The 23,321-nt window shown below is 42.3% G+C and overlaps 1 protein-coding gene across 1 annotated transcript in view; it reads left to right on the forward strand.

The window, feature by feature from the left end:
• PDGFD (platelet derived growth factor D) overlaps nt 1–15,941 on the forward strand; it is a 183,628-nt gene extending 167,687 nt beyond the window's left edge. Inside the window, exon 7 of the mRNA XM_044284926.1 lies at nt 13,891–15,941. Within this exon, the coding sequence (XP_044140861.1) occupies nt 13,891–14,022 (132 nt within the window). The 3' untranslated portion in view covers nt 14,023–15,941. The remainder of the gene's footprint in view (nt 1–13,890) is intronic.
• Nucleotides 15,942–23,321: the final 7,380 nt, after the last annotated feature.

The raw sequence follows: 23,321 nt of genomic DNA on the forward strand, positions 1-23,321 counted from the left end.
AAGATGTTGGCAGATTGACTTGGTCAATTAAAGAAAGTGACCCAGCATTTTGCTAAGAGAATCAGTCACTTATTTATGTTACCCTTAGTTAGGACACCATAAAACTGGTGACAGGTTCCCTTTAAGGAAGTCCATCTAACGGACGCTGAGGAGGCTTCAGGGGAACTTCCTTTCTTAATTTGCTAACCTCAACCCCTGCACACAAAAGAAAATGCAACACAATTTAAACATAATTTTTCCAACAGCCTAGTAGTTGCGTTTCCACCTACTACTCGTCCCACCCATGCCCATAATCACTCCTGGGTCCATTTATATGACATTTCTGGGTGCATTTACCCATAGGGCAATAAATAATACGTCACAAACTGCAGGTCACCGCCACCATTCGTACAGTGAACCCCCAATATGTGGATATGGGGAGTAAATTGGTTGAGGGACAGTAAATAACAGAATCTGCGTAGCATTCATGGTCTATATCTAATAAGCAAGGAATGTGCACACGTAGGTAGGTAGGTAAAAGCCTCGTCTTCTTTTTCATTTCGCCCTTGCTATAGAATACAATTTATGATGCATATAAATTCCTGCACCTAAAGTTAAAACTATTCTATAGAGCAGAAAATCTTTGAATATCAGCCCTGTGATCAGCCAGTCAAGCTGTCCAATTTTCACCTTGTTCAAACACTCCTCGGCTGTCTTGTCTGGGAAAAGTCTTTGCCAATTCATTTTTTCTCCTCTTATCAGCGGAGCCCATATAGCATGCTCATGTTTTTTAATATAAAACACAGGGAAAATCCCACAGCTGTCAGAGCGCCTGTTAACTTAAATGCTGTCCAAAGCTCCGCTCTCATCCCAGGCAGGCACTTTCCTTTCCTAGAAGAAATAGATTTATTTTTTCCTAAACCATAGATCTCGCTAGTGTCAGTCATTTTATTTTACCCCAGTTTCAATAAAGTATGAATGTAAATTGCTGTGTTTTTATGCCTAAAGGCATTGCTCATTCGTAGGATGGCCATTGAAAATGCTGCTTGCATATCAATAACTGAGGGAAAAAAGAAGAAAAAAATGAGATAGATAGATAGATACTGTAGATAAACTTAGAGTGGTGGGTGGGAATTAGAGAAGAGGGAAGTTTTCAAACATTCAATTCGGCTTCTTCGCTGTGACTAAATAATTCATCACTAAGCATATTTCTAGTAGGTGCAATGACAGGGAGTGGCGATTGCGCTGCTCCACCGTCATTGTACCCCTCAGATGCTGTGTTCATAGCTGATTGCGGCATCTGACAGTAATAATACAGTGTCAAATTTTAAAAAAATCTAAAATCATACTTGCCCCATCCATCGCCATCTTGGTTGAAGATCTAGCGAGAAATCTTGCATGGCCCGTGATGACGTCATCACATTCAGTGCGAGATTAGGATGGCGGCGGCCGGCCCGTTGCGAGAAAATGGATGAGGTAAGCATGATTTGAATTTTTTTACCGCCATTAAGGGAAGACCGATTCGCTACCGTGAAGCACTAGGAAATTCTACTTCGTGGACTTAGATTCGCTTAACACTAGCGGTAATACATAAAAGTCCAGTAGACATGTTTCTGGACACAGTCCTTTCCACAGATGATGGACAAGTAGACGTCCGTCAGGTATCACCCTATGTTTGCGATTTCATTTTTCTCTATAGTTCACTAGAATGAATAGACTGGATATACAGAAAGATTACAGATTACATAGATGGATGGATATGAAGCAGACCCAGGAGGAGTAGTGGAGGATGGGAGTGGTAGTGGCTATGGTAATGATAGTTGTGTACACAGAACACCGGTGCTCCCTGGAGCCGTGCTGTAATAGGAGGGTGCACCCTTTCTTCCCTCAGGGCAAACTCTGGAGTTGAGGCTCCTGCCTGGTGGTAGTTAGGGTGCACTTGGTGTTAAGTGTTGTGACAGGATGGAGGTGCAGTGGCCGGCAGATGGTGAAGGAGTCAGTGACCAGGCCAGTTGGTCTGCACTGTCTTGCAGATTCTGGATCTTCTAATTTTCCTTTCTCTTTCTGGAGCATGTTTGGATAGAGTAGTTTTAACTGTAGGTATCTCACAGATGGAGGTTCTCTGAGCTCAGTTCTAGCCCTGAGGAGTAAGCATCCATGTGTCCTCTCTCTTCCTCAGCTAACCAGACACTACTGACTAACTGGGAATGGGGGGTCCAAGTCAATCTCCTGGCAACCTAAAAGGGGCTAAGTCAATGTGTTTAACCCTGACCTATCCATACAGTGCTATTATGTACACAAGCATATCAAATCAAAACAGTTCACTTTACCAAAATAACAATGTAACAATCAACCTTTTGTAGTAACCCTACTCTGGGATGCTGCAGATATTAATGGATAGATAGATAGAGAGATAGATAAATCCCAAGCATGTGAGTGGGATTTCCGTAACCTCATTTTGATACCACTGAATATTTCCAAACAGATTTCCAGCTGCACAGCTCATTTAATTCGGACGGAAATCCTGAGGATTAGCCCCAATCAACAACAATAAAACGAATGCTTGTGTGAATCTGCTGAACATGTACCGCAAATCCGTGGCAGAAATGCAAGGTTACAGCCTTGGATTTATGTTGTGGAAATACATACTGGATTTTAGTCTGACAAATAGTGAAAGGGCCTGATTCAGGACTTTCATCTGTCAGAGTGGCAGAGTGTAGCATCAATGTGTAATGCTTCATTTCTCCTGTGGTGGCGCTAAGGCTTCACCTGCACAGATTACAGCTGACTGCTGAGGAAAATCCTGTGATCAGCTTTTTATCAGGGGATTGCACATCCCCTTCACATTCTGAAATTACATTCCTATTAGTGATGAGCAAATCGATTTGTCTCATTAAGTAGGTTTCAATATCTGTGACGGGTCAACCCTGAAGTTGAAGACACAACTTCCCCTCCCGCCACTTGATTGACAGGGCCAGACATCCAAGACGGCCCTACTAATCGCGTGCCTGCGCTGCTGCTCCGAGCTGCAGCTTGGAGACTGTGCACGCACTGCTACACTTCCAGGTATGGCACACAAACAGTCTCTGCTTCATTATTATTTTTGGCCAAATAGTGTGCCTGAGCACCTGACATTTGTAATGGTGTTTTCTTACATGCTTTGCATTTTGATTTAGATAAGTATGTGTTTTTGGGCTGAAAAATGCTAAAAAAAAGCCTGTAAAGAAAGGTACCAAAAAAGTAGAGCATCTCAAAAACACAAAGAAAAAGCTGTATGTAACTTCAGCCTAATAAATGTTGACTCCCTGTTGCATCACAAACCTGGAATGGTATTTCAAAATGAGCAGATGTGGTATTTCTGAAGCCCAGAAAAATTATGTTTTGGGGCTCCCATCACACTGTTAGGCCTGTTTCACACGAGCGTGACGGATTAGGTCAGGGTGCGTTCAGTGAAACATCTCTTAGCAACCATCAGTCAAAAACAAATTGCATCTGCACTTGCTTCCGGATGCAATGCATTTTTCACTGAAGCCCTATTCACTTCTATGGGGTCAGGGCTGAGTGAAAAACGAAGAATATAGAACATGCTGCGTTTTTCAATCAACCCAGAACTGATGCGTGAAAAAAAAACGCTCATGTACACAGACCCATTTAAATGAATGGGTCCGGATTCAGTGTGGGTGCTATGCGTTCACGTCACGCATTGCACCCGCACAGAAAACTCGCTCGTGTGAAAGGGGCCTTAAGCTCTACCTCTTTTCATTGCTCCACCCTATCTCATAGCTAATGCAGCGACCGGGCCGCAGGGGCAATATGTGAGTTATGGTGGGCCGATTGGGGTATTAGTTTACTCACAGTTCTGTAGAGCTCTCTGGGCCGGCGTGCAGGGAATGGAAGGACAGCACCAGTTCCTTCGGGGCACACTCTGTTGTCCAAGGACTTCTGCCAGATGGTGGTTGAGGTGCCCTTGGTGGTGTGGTTCTTAAGGTGCTGTGGAGGCAGGGTCCCTGGTGTTTGCAACACCAGCACTGTAAGGTGCACATAGGTGATACGGTTGCACAATAAGGAGACCAGTTCTCTTAACAAATTCCCAGTACTTTACTGACACTGATCTAAAGGTCATCAATGTGCACAAAAGTAATTAACAGCAAGGCAGCTTCTACAATGGTTAAGTTAAAAGTTGCATAAGGGGTTGTTTTCCTTTATAACAATTAATCCCTTGTTTCTCCAGGCTGGAGGAATGCACTCTGCCGTACTGTATAGTCATATAATCTGCTATCCTCTGTAGGAATACTCTCCTGACAGGTGGCCTTTCTGTCTTTGGTTATGGTGGGCAGCTTGTAGCTTAGAATCTCTCCACCAGATGCAGAGGAGGCTAGAGCCTGATAAACGACAATTACCTTCCTTTGCCAATATTCTCACTCGCTCTCCATCCCTTCATTGCTCCCCCTATCTCATAGCTAAGCTCTGCCCTGTCACACTGCTAAGCGCTACCTCTGTTCATTGCTTCCCCCTATCTCATAGCTAAGCTCTGCCCTGTCACACTGCTAAGCGCTACCTCTGTTCATTGCTCCCCCCTATCTCATAGCTAAGCTCTGCCCTGTCACACTGCTAAGCTCTACCTCTTTTCATTGCTCCCCCCTATCTCATAGCTAAGCTCTGCCCTGTCACACTGCTAAGCTCTACCTCTGTTCATTGCTTCACGCTATCTCAAAACTAACCTCTGCCCTGTCACACTGCTAAGCTCTACCTCTGTTCATTGCTCCACGCTATCTCATAGCTAAGCTCTGCCCTGTCACACTGCTAAGCTCTACCTCTTTTCATTGCTCCCCCCTATCTCATAGCTAAGCTCTGTCCTGTCACACTGCTAAGCGCTACCTCTGTTCATTGCTTCCCCCTATCTCATAGTTAAGCTCTGCCCTGTCACACAGCTAAGTCCCAGTCTGCGCTGAGCAGTGCAGCCTGGACTTTTGCTACTTCTCCACAGCTGGTAAAGGCCTCCTCCTTCCCCAGTCCATTGTGCATCCACAGCAGCTGCAAAGGCAGTATGTCTGCCCTATTGGTCATTTTTTTTCAACCAACTGTGGTCGGCAGAAGGCCCCTTGACCTCTTGTGTCCCAAGAATTTGCTTGGTTTGTGTGGTGGTAAATTTCATCTCTGTATATCAGTCAAGGGTCATTAAAAACATTTAGTGGATTTTTTATTGTCTTGTATTTTATGGTCTTATCGGTAAGTATACAGGATGGGTATTCATTTTACTTTAATTTTTACTATTATTTTTTTACCATGACCATACTTAAAAAATATATTTTGGCACCACTTAACCACTTAAGGCATAATCACATACATGCTTAACGTGCTGTATGGAGCGGGCTACCGCGTTGAGCCCACTCCATACACAGCGGGTGCTACCTGTATAAAATAGCAGGCATCCGTAATTGCACCAAATCTGGTCATTTAATCCCTCTGATGCTGCAGTCAATATCAATCACAGCACTTGTGGGGTTAACCATTGGGAGGGGGCTCCATCTGCTTTTCGAGCGCCCACGGCAAAATCGCAGGGCTCTGATCAGTTACCATAAAAGCCTGGGGCCTTATGAAGGTTCACAGTCCTGTCATGGTTAACTGCCTCTAACAAGCAGTATATCAGGGTCCCATAGATTGCAATAGTATTCTATTGGGGAAAGCGATCAGAAAATCTCAGGTGAAAAACATAAAAATTCAAATCAACCCAATTTTACATCTAAAAATAAACAATAAAAAAATAAACATACAAAGTATAGCCGGATCCAAAAAATTTCCAAACTATTAAAATATAAAAAGATTTTTCATGTACCGAGAATGCATAACAAAAAAAAATTCCAAAATTAACCATTTATTGTTCAGCTTGTGCCCCCCCAAAAACTGAACAAAAGTGATCAACAATCGATATGTACAATGAAAATGGTGCAAATTAAAACTGCAACTTGCCCTGCAAAAAACAAGTCCTCATACTGCTCTGTAGATGGAAATATGAAACATTTAAGGCTGTCAATGCAATGCAAAGGAAAATTTAAATTTTTCAAAGTTTTTTTTTAAATTAGTAAAACAAAATAAAAATGATGCAAATTTGGTATCGACGTAATAGTATTGACCCACAGAATGTTATTTTTAGCAATCAGTGAATGCCGTATTATCAAAACCCCAAAAACCTGCTTGGGCATGGTCACATGCTCCACTGCTACCATTGACTGGCTTCAGTGGTGACGTTGCCAGAAGCCATACATCATGGACACAGTTGAGGACCGGTGAGGCAGGAAACAGGTACTGTAAGTATCAAGGTTTTGTTCACGGAGGCAGGCTAGGGGCACTTGCTAGAAAATCAGTATTCCCAGAGAACTGCTTTAAGGGGTTAAAGACGTTATCCTCATAATTTAATATACTGTCACCTGCATGTCAGTTTATTTTTGAAATAATTGCATATGCAGTACGTTCACATTTATGATCATAATGGCAAAGTAAAGGATAATTGATGTTATAATATGTAATCTAATAATCTTCATGTAGAGAGAAATCTGCTTAGCACCAATTACTTTAGTAATTTTCTCTGGAAAACCAAAGCAGATTTCTATTTAAATTGCTGCACATGCAACAAAACTGCGTCAGAACCAAACTTACAGCAAATTTATAAAAAAATATTTTTTTTTACAATTCATTAGGATTAGAGATGAGCGAATCAAATCCCATGAAGTGGAATTCGATCCAAATTTCAGGATAAATTCGATTCGCCTAAAAGCCTAATTTCCTCGTGTTTCGTGTCAGATAATCGATTTAACCTGAAATAGTATAAAAAACAAAAAAATTCAAACTTACCTCCTCCATTACCTCCTCCAACTTGCTTGAAGATCTCGGCCGAAATCACGCGCAGTACGAGATTACATCATCACGCCGGCCAGCATGATGACGTCATACGTCACCATGCCAGCCGGCGTGATGGCGTAATCTCACGCCGCACAGGATTTTGGCCGAGATCTTCAAACAAGATGACGGCAGCCGGCCCGTCGCGAGCAAATGGAGGAGGTAAGTTTGATAAAAAAAAATTATTATTGTTCATTTTACACTCGGATGCTGCGATCGTGTATGAACGCAGCATCTGAGGGGTACAATGACGGGGGCGGCGCTATCGCAGCTCCCTGTCATTGTACAAACCGGATTCCAAAAAAGTTGGGACACTATACAAATCGTGAATAAAAACTGAATGCAATGATGTGGAGGTGCCAACTTCTAATATTTTATTCAGAATAGAACATAAATCACGGAACAAAAGTTTAAACTGAGAAAATGTACCATTTTAAGGGAAAAATATGTTGAATCAGAATTTCATGGTGTCAACAAATCCCCAAAAAGTTGGGACAAGGCCATTTTCACCACTGTGTGGCATCTCCCCTTCTTCTTACAACACTCAACAGACGTCTGGGGACCGAGGAGACCAGTTTCTCAAGTTTAGAAATCTGAATGCTCTCCCATTCTTGTCTAATACAGGCCTCTAACTGTTCAATCGTCTTGGGCCTTCTTTGTTGCACCTTCCTCTTTATGATGCGCCAAATGTTCTCTATAGGTGAAAGATCTGGACTGCAGACTGGCCATTTCAGTACCCGGATCCTTCTCCTACGCAGCCATGATGTTGTGATTGATGCAGAATGTGGTCTGGCATTATCTTGTTGAAAAATGCAGGGTCTTCCCTGAAAGAGATGACGTCTGGATGGGAGCATATGTTGTTCTAGAACCTGAATATATTTTTCTGCATTGATGGTGCCTTTCCAGACATGCAAGCTGCCCATGCCACACGCACTCATGCAACCACATACCATCAGAGATGCAGGCTTCTGAACTGAGCGTTGATAACAACTTGGGTTGTCCTTGTCCTCTTTGGTCCGGATGACATGGCGTCCCAGATTTCCAAAAAGAACTTTGAATCGTGACTCGTCTGACCACAGAACAGTCTTCCATTTTGCCACACTCCATTTTAAATGATCCCTGGCCCAGTGAAAATGCCTGAGCTTGTGGATCTTGCTTAGAAATGGCTTCTTCTTTGCACTGTAGAGTTTCAGCTGGCAACGGCGGATGGCACGGTGGATTGTGTTCACTGACAATGGTTTCTGGAAGTATTCCTGAGCCCATTCTGTGATTTCCTTTACAGTAGCATTCCTGTTTGTGGTGCAGTGTCGTTTAAGGGCCCGGAGATCACGGGCATCCAGTATGGTTTTACGGCCTTGACCCTTACGCACAGAGATTGTTCCAGATTCTCAGAATCTTCGGATGATGTTATGCACAGTTGATGATGATAGATGCAAAGTCTTTGCAATTTATCGCTGGGTAACACCTTTCTGATATTGCTCCACTATCTTTCTGCGCAACATTGTGGGAATTGGTGATCCTCTAGCCATCTTGGCTTCTGAGAGACACTGCCACTCTGAGAAGCTCTTTTTATACCCAATCATGTTGCCAATTGACCTAATTAGTGTTAATTGGTCTTCCAGCTCTTCGTTATGCTCAAATTTACTTTTTCCAGCCTCTTATTGCTACTTGTCCCAACTTTTTGGGGATTTGTTGACACCGTGAAAATTTGAATCGTATTTTTCCTTTAAAATGATACATTTACTCGGATTAAACGTTTGATCTGTCATCTACGTTCTATCACAAATAAAATATTGACATTTGCCATCTCCACATCATTGCATTCAGTTTTTCTTCACAATTTGTTTAGTGTCCCAACTTTTTGGGAACCCGGTTTGTACCCGCTACTTACAAAAAAATGTGCTTCGTGACAAAGTAATTTGTCACAAAGAGAATTTTGGGGTGCAATTCGACGAATCAGCCGAATCGAACTTTTAAGAAATTCGCTCATCTCTAATTAGGATGATTACACTACTTACATGCATAATACTATCATAAAAAGATTTGCACTCAGTAATTAGATACAAACCGTGTTTGCAAACCTCTTTACTAATACATTATTTATTCATTAATTTATAAATGATTATTTTTTTATGCTGTTTAATTAAATGTTAAACTTGATTCATTTCATTAAACTGCATTTAATTGTGCAGATATTCACCGTATGATCCTTACTTTTGTAGAAATCTGCTATACATGTCGTTCTTCTCCTTGATTTTTTTTAATACTGTTAGATTAATATCTTTCAAGTTAACTTCTAATTGACCATGGCCTCATTTGCTTAAAAGATAAATCTTATAATCTTACATTTTAAGGCCAGGAATTTTGATTAGAAAAGATTTATGAAACTGTATAAAAGAAAAACAGTATTTTTTGCCCTAAGCAACCAATTACAGTGCAGCTATTGTTTTTTAGGAGCAGAATACAAAATTCTGTGCTGTGATTGGTTCCTAAGGTCAACAAAGAAAGTGACCCCACCCATGTTGCACTGAAAACCCTATTTACATTAAAAAAATAATTTTACTTGCACCTACCCTACATGACGGTATACTTACTTTAAACAGATTTTGGAGATGACAGACTCTATTCCGAGGAGTTGTCAAAGTGTTTAAGGCCTCATGCACACGACAGTATTTTTTCGCGGTCCGCAAAAACGGGGTCTGTAGGTCCGTGATCCGTGACCGTTTTTTCGTCCGTGGGTCTTCCTTGATTTTTGGAGGATCCACGGACATGAAAAAAAAGTCGTTTTGGTGTCCGCCTGGCCGTGCGGAGCTAAACGGATCCGTCCTGAATTACAATGCAAGTCAATGGGGACGGATCCGTTTGATGTTGACACAATATGGTGCCATTTCAAACGGATCCGTCCCCATTGACTTTCAATGTAAAGTCAGGAGTCCCTTTTATACCATTGGATCGGAGTTTTCTCCAATCCGATGGTATATTTTAACTTGAAGCGTCCCCATCACCATGGGAACGCCTCTATGTTAGAATATACTGTCGGATATGAGTTAGATCATGAAAACTCATTTCCGACAGTATATTCTAACACAGAGGCGTTCCCATGGTGATGGGGACGCTTCTAGTTAGAATATACTACAAACTGTGTACATGACTGCCCCCTGCTGCCTGGCAGCACCCGATCTCTTACAGGGGGGCGTGATCAGCACAACTAACCCCTCAGGTGCCGCACCTGAAGGGGTTAATTGTACTATCATATTCCCCTGTAAAATATCAGGGCTGCCAGGCAGCAGGGGGCAGACCCCCCCTCCCCAGTTTGAATATCATTGGTGGCCAGTGCGGCCCCCCCCCCTCCCTCCCTCTATTGTAATAATAGGTTGGTGGCACAGTGTGCGGCCCCCCGCCCCCCCCTCCCTCTATTGTAATAATTCATTGGTGGCACAGTGTGCGCCCCCCATCGGGCCCCCCCCTTCCTCCCTCTACTGTAATAATTCGTTGGTGGCACAGTGTGCGCCCCCCCGGCCCCCCCTTCCTACCTCTATTGTAATAATTCGTTGGTGGCACAGTGTGCGCCCCCCATCAGCCCCCCTCCCTCTATAGCATTAACAACATTGGTGGCCAGTGTGCGGCCCCCCCCCCCCGATCATTGGTGGCAGCGGAGTTCCGATCGGAGTCCCAGTTTAATCGCTGGGGCTCCGATCGGTAACCATGGCAACCAGGAAGCTACTGCAGCCATGGTTACTTAGCAATAGTACAATAGTAAAAGATTCATACTTACCTGGGAGCTGCGATGTCTGTGTACGGCCGGGAGCTCCTCCTACTGGTGAGTGACATTTAGCAATGCACCGCACAGACCTGTCACTTACCAGTAGGTGGAGCTCCCGGCCGGACACGAACATCGCAGCAGCCAGCAGGTAAGTATGAATCTTCTACTATTGTACTATTTCTAAGTAACCATGGCAACCAGGACTGCAGTAGCGTCCTGGTTGCCATGGTTACCGATCGGAGCCCCAGCGATTAAACTGGGACTCCGATCGGAACTCCGCTGCCACCAATGATCGGGGGGGGGGAGATGGGGGGGAGGCTGCACACTGGCCACCAATGTTGTTAATGCTATAGAGGGGGGGCGATGGGGGGCGCACACTGTGCCACCAACGAATTATTACAATAGAGGGAGGAAGGGGGGGCGGGGGGGCGCACACTGTGCCACCAACGAATTATTACAATAGAGGGAGGGAGGGGGGGGGCTGCACTGGCCACCAATGATATTCAAACTGGGGAGGGGGGGGCTGCCCCCTGCTGCCTGGCAGCCCTGAGCTCTTACAGGGGGATATGATAGTACAATTAAGCCCTTCAGGTGCCGCACCTGAAGGGGTTAATTGTGCTGATCACGGCCCCCTGTAAGAGATCGGGTGCTGCCAGGCAGCAGGGGGCAGTCATGTACACAGTTTGTAGTGTATTCTAACTAGAAGCGTCCCCATCACCATGGGAACGCTTCTGTGTTAGAATATACTGTCGGATATGAGTTTTCACGAAGTGAAAACTTAGATCTGAAAAAGCTTTTATGCAGACGGATCTTTGGATTCGTCTGTATGAAAGTAACCTACGGCCACGGATCACAGAAACGGATGCCAATCTTGTGTGCATCCGTGTTCTTTCACGGACCCATTGACTTGAATGGGTCCGTGAACCGTTGTCCGTCAAAAAAATAGGACAGGTCATATTTTTTTGACGGACAGGATACACGGATCACGGTCTCGGCTGCAAAACGGTGCATTTTCCGATTTTTCCACAGACCCTTTGAAAGTCAATGGGTCCGCGAAAAAAAACTGAAAACGGCACAACGGCCACGGATGCACACAACGGTCGTGTGCAGGAGGCCTAATACTGATGACCTATCCTTGTCAGTGATTACAGTCTTCTTGGGTATGATGCCACAAGGTTTGCACACCTGGATTTTGGGATTTCCTGCCATTCTTCTCTGCAGATCCTATCAAGCTCTTTCAGGTTGGATAGGGAACATCAGTGGAGATATTCAATTGGGTTCAAGTCAGGGTTCTGGCTGGGCCACTGAAGGACAGTAAAAGAGTTGTAGCTAAGCAACTATTGTGTTGTCTTGGTTGTGTGCTTAGGATCATTGTCTTGGTAGATGAATCTTTAGTCCAGTCTGAGGTCCAAAGCACTCTGGATCAGGTTCCAGCCTCTGAAAAACACCCCATATCATAATGCTGCTTTCTTGCAGACATGGCACTTAAAATTGAAGCTAAAAAGTATAATCTTGGTTTCATCAGACCAGGGAATCTTTTTTGAGTCTGAGAGTCCATTAGGTGTTTTTTTTCTTTTTCAATCTCCAGGCTGGCATTCATGAGTCTTACTGAGGAGAGGCTTCTTAGGCTATATGCACACGATCTGCAAAAAAAAAAACGGATGACGTTCTGTATGGCATCCGTTTTCTTTTTTGTGGATCTGTTTTTTTTGGCGGATCCATTGTAATAATGCCTATCCTTGTCCGCAAACTAGAAAAAAGTAGGACATGCACTATTTTTTTTTTTGCGGGCAATGGAACGGACATACTGATGCGGACAGCACACGGTGGGTCCGCATCCAAGTCACAAAAAAAAAAAAACGGAACGTTCACAGAAACAAACAACGTTAGTGTGCATGTAGCCTTACTGAGGAGAGGCATTTTTCTGGCCACTCTATCATGTAGCCCAGATTGGTAGAGCACTGCAGTGATGGTTGATCTTTCGGAAGTCTCTCCCATCTGCACACAGAAACTTTGGAGCTCAGCTAGAGTGACCATTGGGCTCTTCGTCACCTCTCTTACCAATGCCCTTCTTCCCCAATTACTTATTTTGGTGAAGCTGCCATCTCTAGGAAGAGTCCAAGTTGTTCCAAACTTCTCCCATTTATGAATTATGGAGGCCACTGTGCTTTTGCAAACTTTCAATGCAGCAGAATTTAACATAATCCTGTCTCTGATCTCTACAAGTGTCTCTTTCCTCCATATGACTTGGTTTTTCCTTTGACATACAGTGTTAGCTGGGAGACCTTCTATAAATATGGGGATGTGCCAAATCAAGTGGATTTACCACAGGTGGACTCCATTCAAGATATACAAACATTTCAAAGATGATCAAGAGAATTAGAAGGCCCCCAGAGCTAATTTTAAAGTGTCATAGCAAACGGTCTGAATACTCATGTCTAAAAATTTCTAAAACTCTGTTTTCACTTTCTTATTATGGAGTTTTGGGTGCAGATTGATGGGGGAAACGTATTATTTTATTTTACCACAGGGCCGCAACATAAAAAAATTTGAAGAAAGTTAAAGGGTCTGAAGACTTTCCGAATGCATTATACATCATGTCTTACAATTCAACATTAGACAGATTTAATGCAAACCAGACAATAAAATATCATACTAGTAAAATAATATAAATGTAAAAACACAAAATGCAATCGCACACTGCAACCAGCACTCTGCCCTGCCTTTATGCTGGATGTTGAATAAGGCATTGGTGTACATTTTGGCCAAAGCGTAATAAGCCACTCACCGCGTCAAGGTCGCCTTCATGAGTGGTCCCTAACACTAGTTCCTACCTTTTATGGGCCATGACAGCCACATAAAGTCCAGGGAGCGCAGGCACAGCATGCACGCCAAGCACACTCTGCTTTTAACCCCGTCCGGTGCCATCACAGCTTTCATCGGATCCAGGGATGCAAGTACTCACATGCATGCTGAGCCCACTATATACTTCTCCTGGAGCCAAATGGCTACTGGTAGGTGCTGTATAAGCAGACTCAGTTTTATACTGACTTTAAAACCAGCCTCCAGGGCAGACTAACTGGACAGGTGTGCATGACTGCTTGGAGATCGCCACGCCTCCAATACGTACTACAAAGAGAAAAATATGGAAAATTCAGCCCGCACAACCCCTAGCAGGTGCAGATTGCTATGGCGAAATAGAGATATAAATGTAAATAATATGTTCATTCATTTTTATTGTGTTTTTGTAGGTGCTGAAGGTCATGCCTGAAGTCGCATACACTAAGAAAAAGACTAAAAGCAAGACTATGTCTATAGTAGACATTCAGCTGGAGCACCATGAGAAATGTGATTGCATCTGCAGTTCTCGCCCACCTCGATAAGAATGTACGAGATGAAAATGAGAAATCGCTTTCATGGACTTTTGTTGAATTTTCATCAATTTCTTTATTAGTGATCTTAATAATAACCTACTAAGGCCTGGTTCAGACGGCTGTTCTGACTTCCATCCGCAAAACACAAATGTTTGTCAATCTGTTTGGACATTTATATGGCGTATAGGTGCGTCTGTTTCACTTGAATGAATAAGTATTGGATGGAAAATAAACAAGAATGATACACACTAGAAATTTCTCAGTCCATGATGAAAAAATGGACGTATGAATTGCACCATACTTTAATGGGTCCGTGTGCTATGCGGTTACAGTCCAGGTTGCACATGGACGAAAGAATACAGTTATGTGAATCAGGCCAAAATTTATGTTGTGCTCGGGATACAGTTTTGCTTATGAGAATTATTATATTCCATAGCTTACTACAGGCAGTTTTGAATTCTTAGTCAATGTACTGTACTGCAAAAGGATCATTACATTCTGAGGAACTGCTAAATTAATTACAATAATAGAGCTCGTTTTGGAACACTTTAATGCTAAATATGCTTATTGTTGGATCAGGAATCCTTGGGTCTAGCAGAGGACATGATACCGAGATGTTCCATTTCTAATCACATAATTTTTGTCATCACTCTTTTAGGCTGAATCTGAGTGCTATGACACCAGCTTCCCTAACCTCCAACCATCAACTGTCAAGAGAAATATATAATACACAGTTTCATTGTGTCTACCAAAGCAGAAGCCATAGTTTCCAGTGGTTCTCTGCTCTGGCTCAAAGGTTTGGAACCGCACATCTCTCTCTTTATGACATCTAATAAGGCATATTAAAAAAGTGTTGTCAAGATGTGAAAGACCTTTAAAGTGGTTATCCCAGGAAAATTATTTATGCCCTATCCACAGAACAGGGCAGAACAGTAGGAGTCCAACTGTTGGAACTTCTAGCGCTCCCAAGAATGGAGGGTCCACAAATCCCCCCCTCTGAATAGATTGGTAGTGCATTTGTTGATCTACCACTCCATGGGACTCTACTTCTATGAGACTGATGGAGAAATCCAACCCGAGCAATTTCCTGACATGTCAAAAAGACATCTCAAGAAATATTACTGGGTATTTGAACATCTTTTACCATCACCAGTACTCAAAACAGAGGGTCATAGAAAACTGCATACAAATGTTAGCTTTGAAGGTCCAAACATATTTAGAAAAAAGCAAGTCCACCATATCCAACTCACTATCTTTTGCCCCCAGGTAAGCTGCACGGGATGGTTAGTGTTCTTGACGATGATTATACAAAGGGTCATGGTATTCTTAAGAGTGATTGGGCAGGACTGTCAATAGAGTTCCATAAGAATAAATAACACTCAACAATATCATGTCAAAGATTTCAAGTGATGGACAACCACAAGCACCAAGATCGTTCCAAAGCACCTCAGACTCTTCACTTGATGAATTGGTATTGCACTTAGGTCTTTGATCCACTATTTCTATAAAATTTTATGTTCTTTGACATAAAATTGGATGTTTAGCAACAAACGCTTTGGTTTTAGAGATCCTTTAGAAACATTTTGTATTCTAAAAATCACAAGCAAATTCTAATTTGGTTGCTGAAACATTATGTTCCATCAAGGTTTAATCATGGATTTGCACAGCTGGAGCCTGTAGGTACACATTCTATGAGGCTTTTCCAGATCAATCCATCCATGAGAAACACCATCTGTAGAACATAGATTATGTTAAACTCAAAATGAATGTAAAATTATCAAGGAAAGAGCATACACTTGACATGCAGAACAACAACACCCCCCTTGCATTACAATTAGGATTGGACCTATTGTGTCTAATGATATATTCAACCTTAGTAATAACATGCACTCACAGAAAGCATATCTCGAAGAGGGATAATCAATTAGCTTACAGGAAAAAAAAAACTCTAAACTATAACCTTTCATGTATCATGTAAAAATGCACAAATTATAGATACCCCCACAATGATGAACAAACCTAAAATCTTAAATATGCCCACAATTAAAGTGTATCCAAATACAAAGACAGATACTGTGGCATTTCCTGGGCACAATGTATGGATGATACCATAGTAATAACATACCATCCTGTCTCCAGACACATTTTGTGTTTTCCAGGTAAATTCACTTGAATGACATGTCATATTTGGTCTTAAAGGGGTTGTCTCACTTCAGCAAATGGAATTTTTCATGTAGAGAAACTTAATACCAGTTACTTACTAATGTATTTTGTATTCATTTTTCTATCACGTTATACACTGTTCATTTTCATGGTTACGACCAGACTGCAATCCATCAGTGGTGGTCGTCCTTGCACACTATAGGAATAAGTGTCGGCCTCTCTGGTGACCGGAATCGTGGGAGCTCACATAAGCTAGTGTTTTTTCCTATAGTGTGCAAGCACGGTCATAACCATGGAAACGAGCAGTGTATAATGTGAAAGAAAAATAAATCAAGCCAGTAAAGGAAGCAATATAGACAATTCACAATACATAAGTAAGTGCCTTGTATTAAGATTCTCTACGCAATAAATGCTATTTGCTGAAGTGGGACACCCCCTTTAATATACATTTACAATTAGTAATATAATTTGGATTATTACAGCTAGAATTTACTACAAGCACTAATACTACTTACATGCAGGAGTTTGTATTAATTGCGACATTTAGGGATATTTATTAAAAGGAAATTTTGGCCAAAAAGAAAGTTGGTATTATGTGATATTATTTGTCTACAGTATATCTGCACCTGTTTCACAAACTGTAGACATAGTCTAGTTGTTTCATGGTCCGGCCCTCATAAGATATTCATGTGAAAGTCCTCTTCTTAAAAAAAAAAAAAAGCCGATGGGGGGACAAGGTCAGGGATCACCATACTGACCAGAACTGCCGAGATCAGGCCCGCTGGGCTTAGTGCTGATACCTCTCGGCATATACCGGCCAGATCTGCTGAAATTTTAAAATGTAAGTGTCGATAATCTCATGTGTATAAATTATCTAATCCAGAACAAATTTTAGGGATCTGTTTAATATTATAATCATATTCATTGTTATGCGACTTTTCACACTTACTTTGCTGTATAAATCAGGAGAGCATGTGCAGAGTCATCTCATTATTATTGGAGTGAGAATGACAGCTCTACTACCTACTAATGGCCTAGATAAGGCAGGATAGTAATAATATACACACACTTTAGGCTCAGTATGCATGCCCCTTGTTACTCCCATGTCTTTGGATAAAGACATATATGCCATTCATTTCTGTAGATTGTATTGGTAAAGCACAAACACCCATCTGTATTATCTGTCTATACAGACAATCCAGGAAGGACGTGTACACCTCTACACCTCCAATTTAACTCGAAGAAAAGTAAAATTAAATACATAAAACATTCCCTTTAAAACGTTATCATATTTAGAATTGTAGACCATCCAGTGTAACGAGAAATGCTGTCAAAAATTATCTTTTAACATGTCAACGATACATGTCATTATCCCTTTGTTGGAGTATGTGATTTTGGACAACCACCAAATTGCAGCTAGAAGTGCATTTAGTTAGATTTTTTCCCTGTAAATTACAGTACAAAAAGATTGTCCACTCTGGTCTTGTCAACTCATAATTTGTATATTGCACTTTCCGAGTTCATTTCGAGGACAGTAGAAGTTTCTGACTCTGACCAGTGCCAAGTCAGAAGATAACTAAAAATTGAAATGGATTTTTTTTTTTATATTTTATGAAAAAAAAACAAAAAAAAACATTTCAAGGAATAGAAACAAGGGATGTTTTGCAGATGTTCCTTGTGTTTTCAACGGAGCAATTAAGTGAATTTATGCAAATAGCAATAAATGGTGTGCCTACATATTTTGTACTTCATGAATGACCTTTTTTGAGTATACTTTCATTATGAAACGTGTAGCAATTTAAGTGTAGCAATTAATTTAGCAAGGTAAACAAATGAATGTCTCACGGTTTTTGTTTTGACTATTTTTACTATATAATTCTGCATCTCAATTAGAAAAAGATTAGTCCTAAGATTAAGAACAAGCAACTTTTTATGGTTATTACAGCAGTTTTTTTTTTACAGTATGTTTACTGTGCCTAAACTTGTATAAATTAAAATAATCAGCTTTAAGTTAATTTGCGCTGCTGTATACTGCTTCCTAGGATGTGCTTTATTTATATTGGAAAATATCCTGAAATTGAAATATTTTTTTAAAGTAAAATAAAAATTCGAAAATCACAGGTGCATGTCAGACAGCGAATAGATTTGCTAAAGTAAGAGTTTGTGCCCAGACTATACAACATGGGGTTGAAAGAAAAAAAAAAAATCTGCTTGTTTTAGTGCGTGACTGGGTTTACAGCCGGGGTAAGATTTTACTTTAGTACTTACTGCTTCAATAATGATGTATTTTACATGTTAATGCATACACGTCCCATTCCTGTTTTCTTTTTCTTCATTGGTTACTGTTTCGGTGCATTTCCTAAAATTAAAAGAAAAAAGAAAAACAATGTGTTTTTTGCTATTTTTATTTTCAAGTTAATCTTAATGAGTTTGTAGTAAATAGTGAATACTATTAAATGAAATGTGCGAGATCTAAACAAATCAAATTTCTCATGAAGTTCCCAAAAGCTTTGGTTTCCAATCTGAATTTTTTGGGGGATTCATTGTTCTTGTTGCGCACAGAATGGCAGCTAATATTTCGCAATTCAAAATAAAGAGTAGAAGGCATCTTTTACCAGAGAAGGGATAATTTTTTCAGTTTTTTTTTTCGATTTACCCATAATCATGTATGCAGGGACGGATTGGTCATAGACTCTGTTGGGGTGGTATAATGTGCCACAATATGATATTGCAGGTCCTGCAAGAATAAGAAAGAAGACGATAACGGCTGCGCGATCAAGTAGATGAGGTGATTCATTTTTTTATTTTTTTATATCATCCTCAAGGGACATTATACTGTCCCATGTTATAATGGAAAATAATAAAATCTGCAGAACACTGAACCCAAACCCGAACTTTAGTGAAGAAGTCCTGGTTCGGGTCTGGGTACCACATTCAGTTATTTATCACACGCGTGCAAAACGCATTAAAACGCTTTGCACTCGCGCTGAAAAAACTCAACGCAATCGCAGACAAAACTGACTGAAATTGTGTGCGCACTCGCGTGGGTTTCCGACAATGCACCCGCAACACATCCAGACAAAATCCGTGATGCCCGTGTGCAAGGGTCCTTAGAACTCATTGGGCCAGATTTATCATTAGCTCAAGTCAGAATAATGGAGTGAAAAAGTCGCAAATTTTTGCGCAATCGCTTAAACTGCGCAAAAATTTGCGACTTTTTTCTGCTCTGCACTATGCTCGCCAGTTTTCTGAAAGTGGGCGTGTTTTCTTATGTAAATGAATCTCTAGACAGATTTACTATTGGGACTATTTAAAAAGTCGCAAAAAAGTCGCAAAAAAGTCGCAATTTCACTCCAGTGAGGACCATGCTTATCTTATGAGACTTTTTGATAGAACATGCGACTTTTTCATAAAAACGTGCGACTTTTCCATAAAGATGTGCGACTTTTGTAAAGCTGCTTACTGACGGATAAACTGCTACCGTCAAACCACATTTATTATAGTCTTAAAGGGCCGATCATAAATCTGACTTGACTAAAACTGACTTTAGCCATATGTTAAAGTGGAGTGAGCTGTCAGAGTCATGACAAATCTGGCCCATTGTGTCATTCCTCTGTTATTCCTCTGGGATATGTGATGTTACCATTTCCCTTGGCAATTGGGTACGTCCCCACACACTTTGATAGTGTCAGTATTAATTGGACAGTGAAGAGACTAGCACAACACAAAGAGAGGCAAATTTGCTATTTGAAATATTCTTTAAAAATATAGTGGATCATTTATCAAAGATATTCATATTGATAGCGCTGCACTGCCAGAGGAAGCGCCTAATTTATGACTGCAATAGTTTTGGATCCTCTTTTACACCTGTTTCCAGGGGTAACAGTTAATACACTTGCCGGGGCCGATGTCCTGGCCCTGGCTTGGCCCACGCCACTTCCAAGTGGCAAGGAAAGTATAAGGCCCCTTTCACACGGGCGAGTATTCCGCGCGGATGCGATGCGTGAGTTAAACGCATTGCACCCGCTCTGAATCCCAACCCATTCATTTCTATGGGGCCGTTCACATAAGCGGTGATTTTCACGCATCACTTGTGCGTTGCGTGAAAATCGCAGCATGCTCTATTTTGTGTGTTTTTCACGTAACGCAGGCCCCATAGAAATGAATAAGTTTGCGTGAAAATCTCAAGCATCTGCAAGCAAGTGCGGATGCTGTGCGATTTTCACGCACGGTTGCTAGGAGACGATCGGGATGGAGACACAATCATTATTATTTTCCCTTATAACATGGTTATAAGGGAAAATAATAGCATTCTGAATACAGAATGCATAGTACAATAGCGCTGGAGGGGTTAAAAAAATAATAATAATTGAACTCACCTTAATCCAGCATCTCTTCTGGCTTCTTTCTGTCACGGAATGTGTACAGGTAACAAGGCAAAACAACATGCATAAATGTCTCGCTGGATCCAAAAGCTAAGGAACAAAAGGGAGACCCCTGTAGAAGACCTGGCACTTTCCCTGGCTGCTTAGCCTATGCATAGATCCGAATGGTGGAGGTATGCATATCCACGTACCTTGACTATATAACCCCTGAGCACCCTACAATAATGAGGGGACACGACCACCGGCTCCCTACACCAGACACGGAGGGAGTCAGGGTCACCTGGGATCCAGCAAACAGAAAATAACAGATAACAGTTCAACACTTAACTTTGTAGAGGAGAGGAGAACCAGATGGGCATGCACACATACTCCAGGAAGAAATATAAGCCGCCCAGAAAAGCCTTCTGGGGAAGAATTTAAAGGGAAGCAATTAGTCCAACACATGACAGCTGAGAGAGGCTAAGGAGAGGAGGAGCTGAATACCACAACACAGAAACTCAAAGAGGAGGTTCTGAAAGGCCTCTGTCAGAGCTTCTCAGCTGTCTGGTTGTGACAGTACCCCTCCCTCTACGAGTGGACTCCGGACACTCAGAACCCACCTTCTCAGGATGGGACCTATGGAAAGCCCTGATGAGACGAGAGGCTTTAATGTCCGTCACTGGGACCCACATCCTCTCCTCAGGACCATACCCCTCCCAGTGAACAAGGTACTGAAGAGAACCGCGGACAAGACGAGAATCCACAATCCCAGAGACCTGAAATTCAAGATTCCCATCAACCATAATCAGAGGAGGAGGCAAAGGCGAGGGTACAATGGGTTGAACATAAGGTTTCAATAAGGACTTATGAAAAACATTATGGATCTTCCAAGTCTGAGGAAGATCAAGACGGTATGCAACAGGATTGATGACAGACAGGATTTTGTAAGGCCCAATAAACCTAGGACCCAACTTCCAGGAGGGAACCTTCAATTTGATATTCTTGGTAGACAACCACACCAGATCACCAACATTCAGGTCCGGACCAAGCACACGTCTCTTATCAGCCACACGCTTATATCTCTCACTCATGCTCTTTAGATTATCTTGAATCTTTTGCCAAATAGATGACAAAGACGAGGAGAATCTGTCCTCATCAGGTAAACCAGAAGACCCCTCTCCCGAGAAAGTCCCAAACTGTGGATGAAACCCATATGCACCAAAAAATGGTGACTTATCAGAGGACTCCTGACGACGGTTATTTAAAGCAAACTCAGCAAGGGACAAAAAAGAACACCAATCCTCTTGATTCTCCGCCACAAAACAACGCAGATATGTCTCCAGATTCTGATTGACGCGCTCTGTCTGACCATTCGACTGCGGGTGGAAAGCAGAAGAGAATGACAACCGAACCCCCAAGCGAGAACAGAAAGCCTTCCAGAATCTGGAAACAAACTGCGTGCCCCTATCAGAGACTATGTCTGAAGGAATACCGTGCAATTTGACAATGTGATCAACAAATGCCTGCGCCAGCGTCTTAGCATTGGGCAAACCAGGAAAAGGGATGAAATGCACCATTTTGCTAAAACGGTCCACCACCACCAGAATCACAGTCTTCCCCGAGGAACGAGGCAGGTCCGTTATGAAGTCCATGGACAGATGTGTCCAAGGACGGGAAGGAATGGGTAAGGGAAGGAGAGGACCTGATGGCCGTGAATGAGGGACTTTGGCACGAGCGCAAGTCTCGCAGGCTGCCACAAAACCCTCAACCGACTTACGAAGCGCAGGCCACCAGAATCTCCGAGCGATGAGATCCAGTGTGGCTCTTACCCCCGGGTGCCCAGCAAGGACTGTATCGTGGTGTTCTTTAAAAATCTTGTGTCTTAAAGCGAGAGGCATAAACAACCTCCCAGGAGGACAAAGATCAGGAGCCTCTGACTGGGCTGCCTGCACCTCTGCCTCCAATTCAGGAAAAAGAGCAGAGACCACCACACCTTCAGCCAAAATGGGACCCGGGTCTTCAAAATTCCCGCCTCCCGGAAAACAACGTGACAGGGCATCTGCCTTCACATTCTTAACTCCAGGGCGGAACGTGACCACAAAATTAAACCTAGAAAAGAACAACGACCATCTGGCCTGTCTCGGGTTCAGACGGTTGGCTGACTCCAATTAGGCCAGATTTTTATGGTCAGTAAATACGGTAATAGGGTGTCTGGCTCCCTCTAGCCAATGGCGCCATTCCTCAAAAGCCAACTTGATGGCCAACAATTCCCTATCTCCCACATCGTAATTTCTCTCTGCGGAGGAGAGTTTTCTTGAGAAAAAGGCACACGGTCGCCAATTGGCAGGAGAGGAACCCTGAGACAAGACCGCCCCCACACCCACCTCAGAAGCATCAACCTCAACTATGAAGGGTAACGAAACATCAGGTTGCACCAAGATGGGAGCGGAAGCAAAACTCTCCTTGATATCAGAAAAAGCCTTACGCGCCTCTACTGACCAAGAAGAAAAATCTACCCCCTTTCTGGTCATATCAGTGAGTGGTTTAACAATAGAAGAATAATTCAAAATGAACTTCCTGTAATAATTGGCAAAGCCCAAAAAACGCATCAGCGCCTTTTGATTCTCAGGAAGCTCCCACTCAAGCACAGCGCGGACCTTCTCGGGGTCCATGCGAAAACCAGAAGCGGAGAGAAGAAACCCCAGAAATTGAATTTCTGGAACGCAAACACACATTTTTCCAGTTTCGCATATAATTTATTCTCCCGCAGAATGAGCAAGA

The sequence above is a fragment of the Bufo gargarizans genome, chromosome 3 (assembly GCF_014858855.1).
Source record: "Bufo gargarizans isolate SCDJY-AF-19 chromosome 3, ASM1485885v1, whole genome shotgun sequence".
Lineage (NCBI taxonomy): Eukaryota > Metazoa > Chordata > Amphibia > Anura > Bufonidae > Bufo > Bufo gargarizans.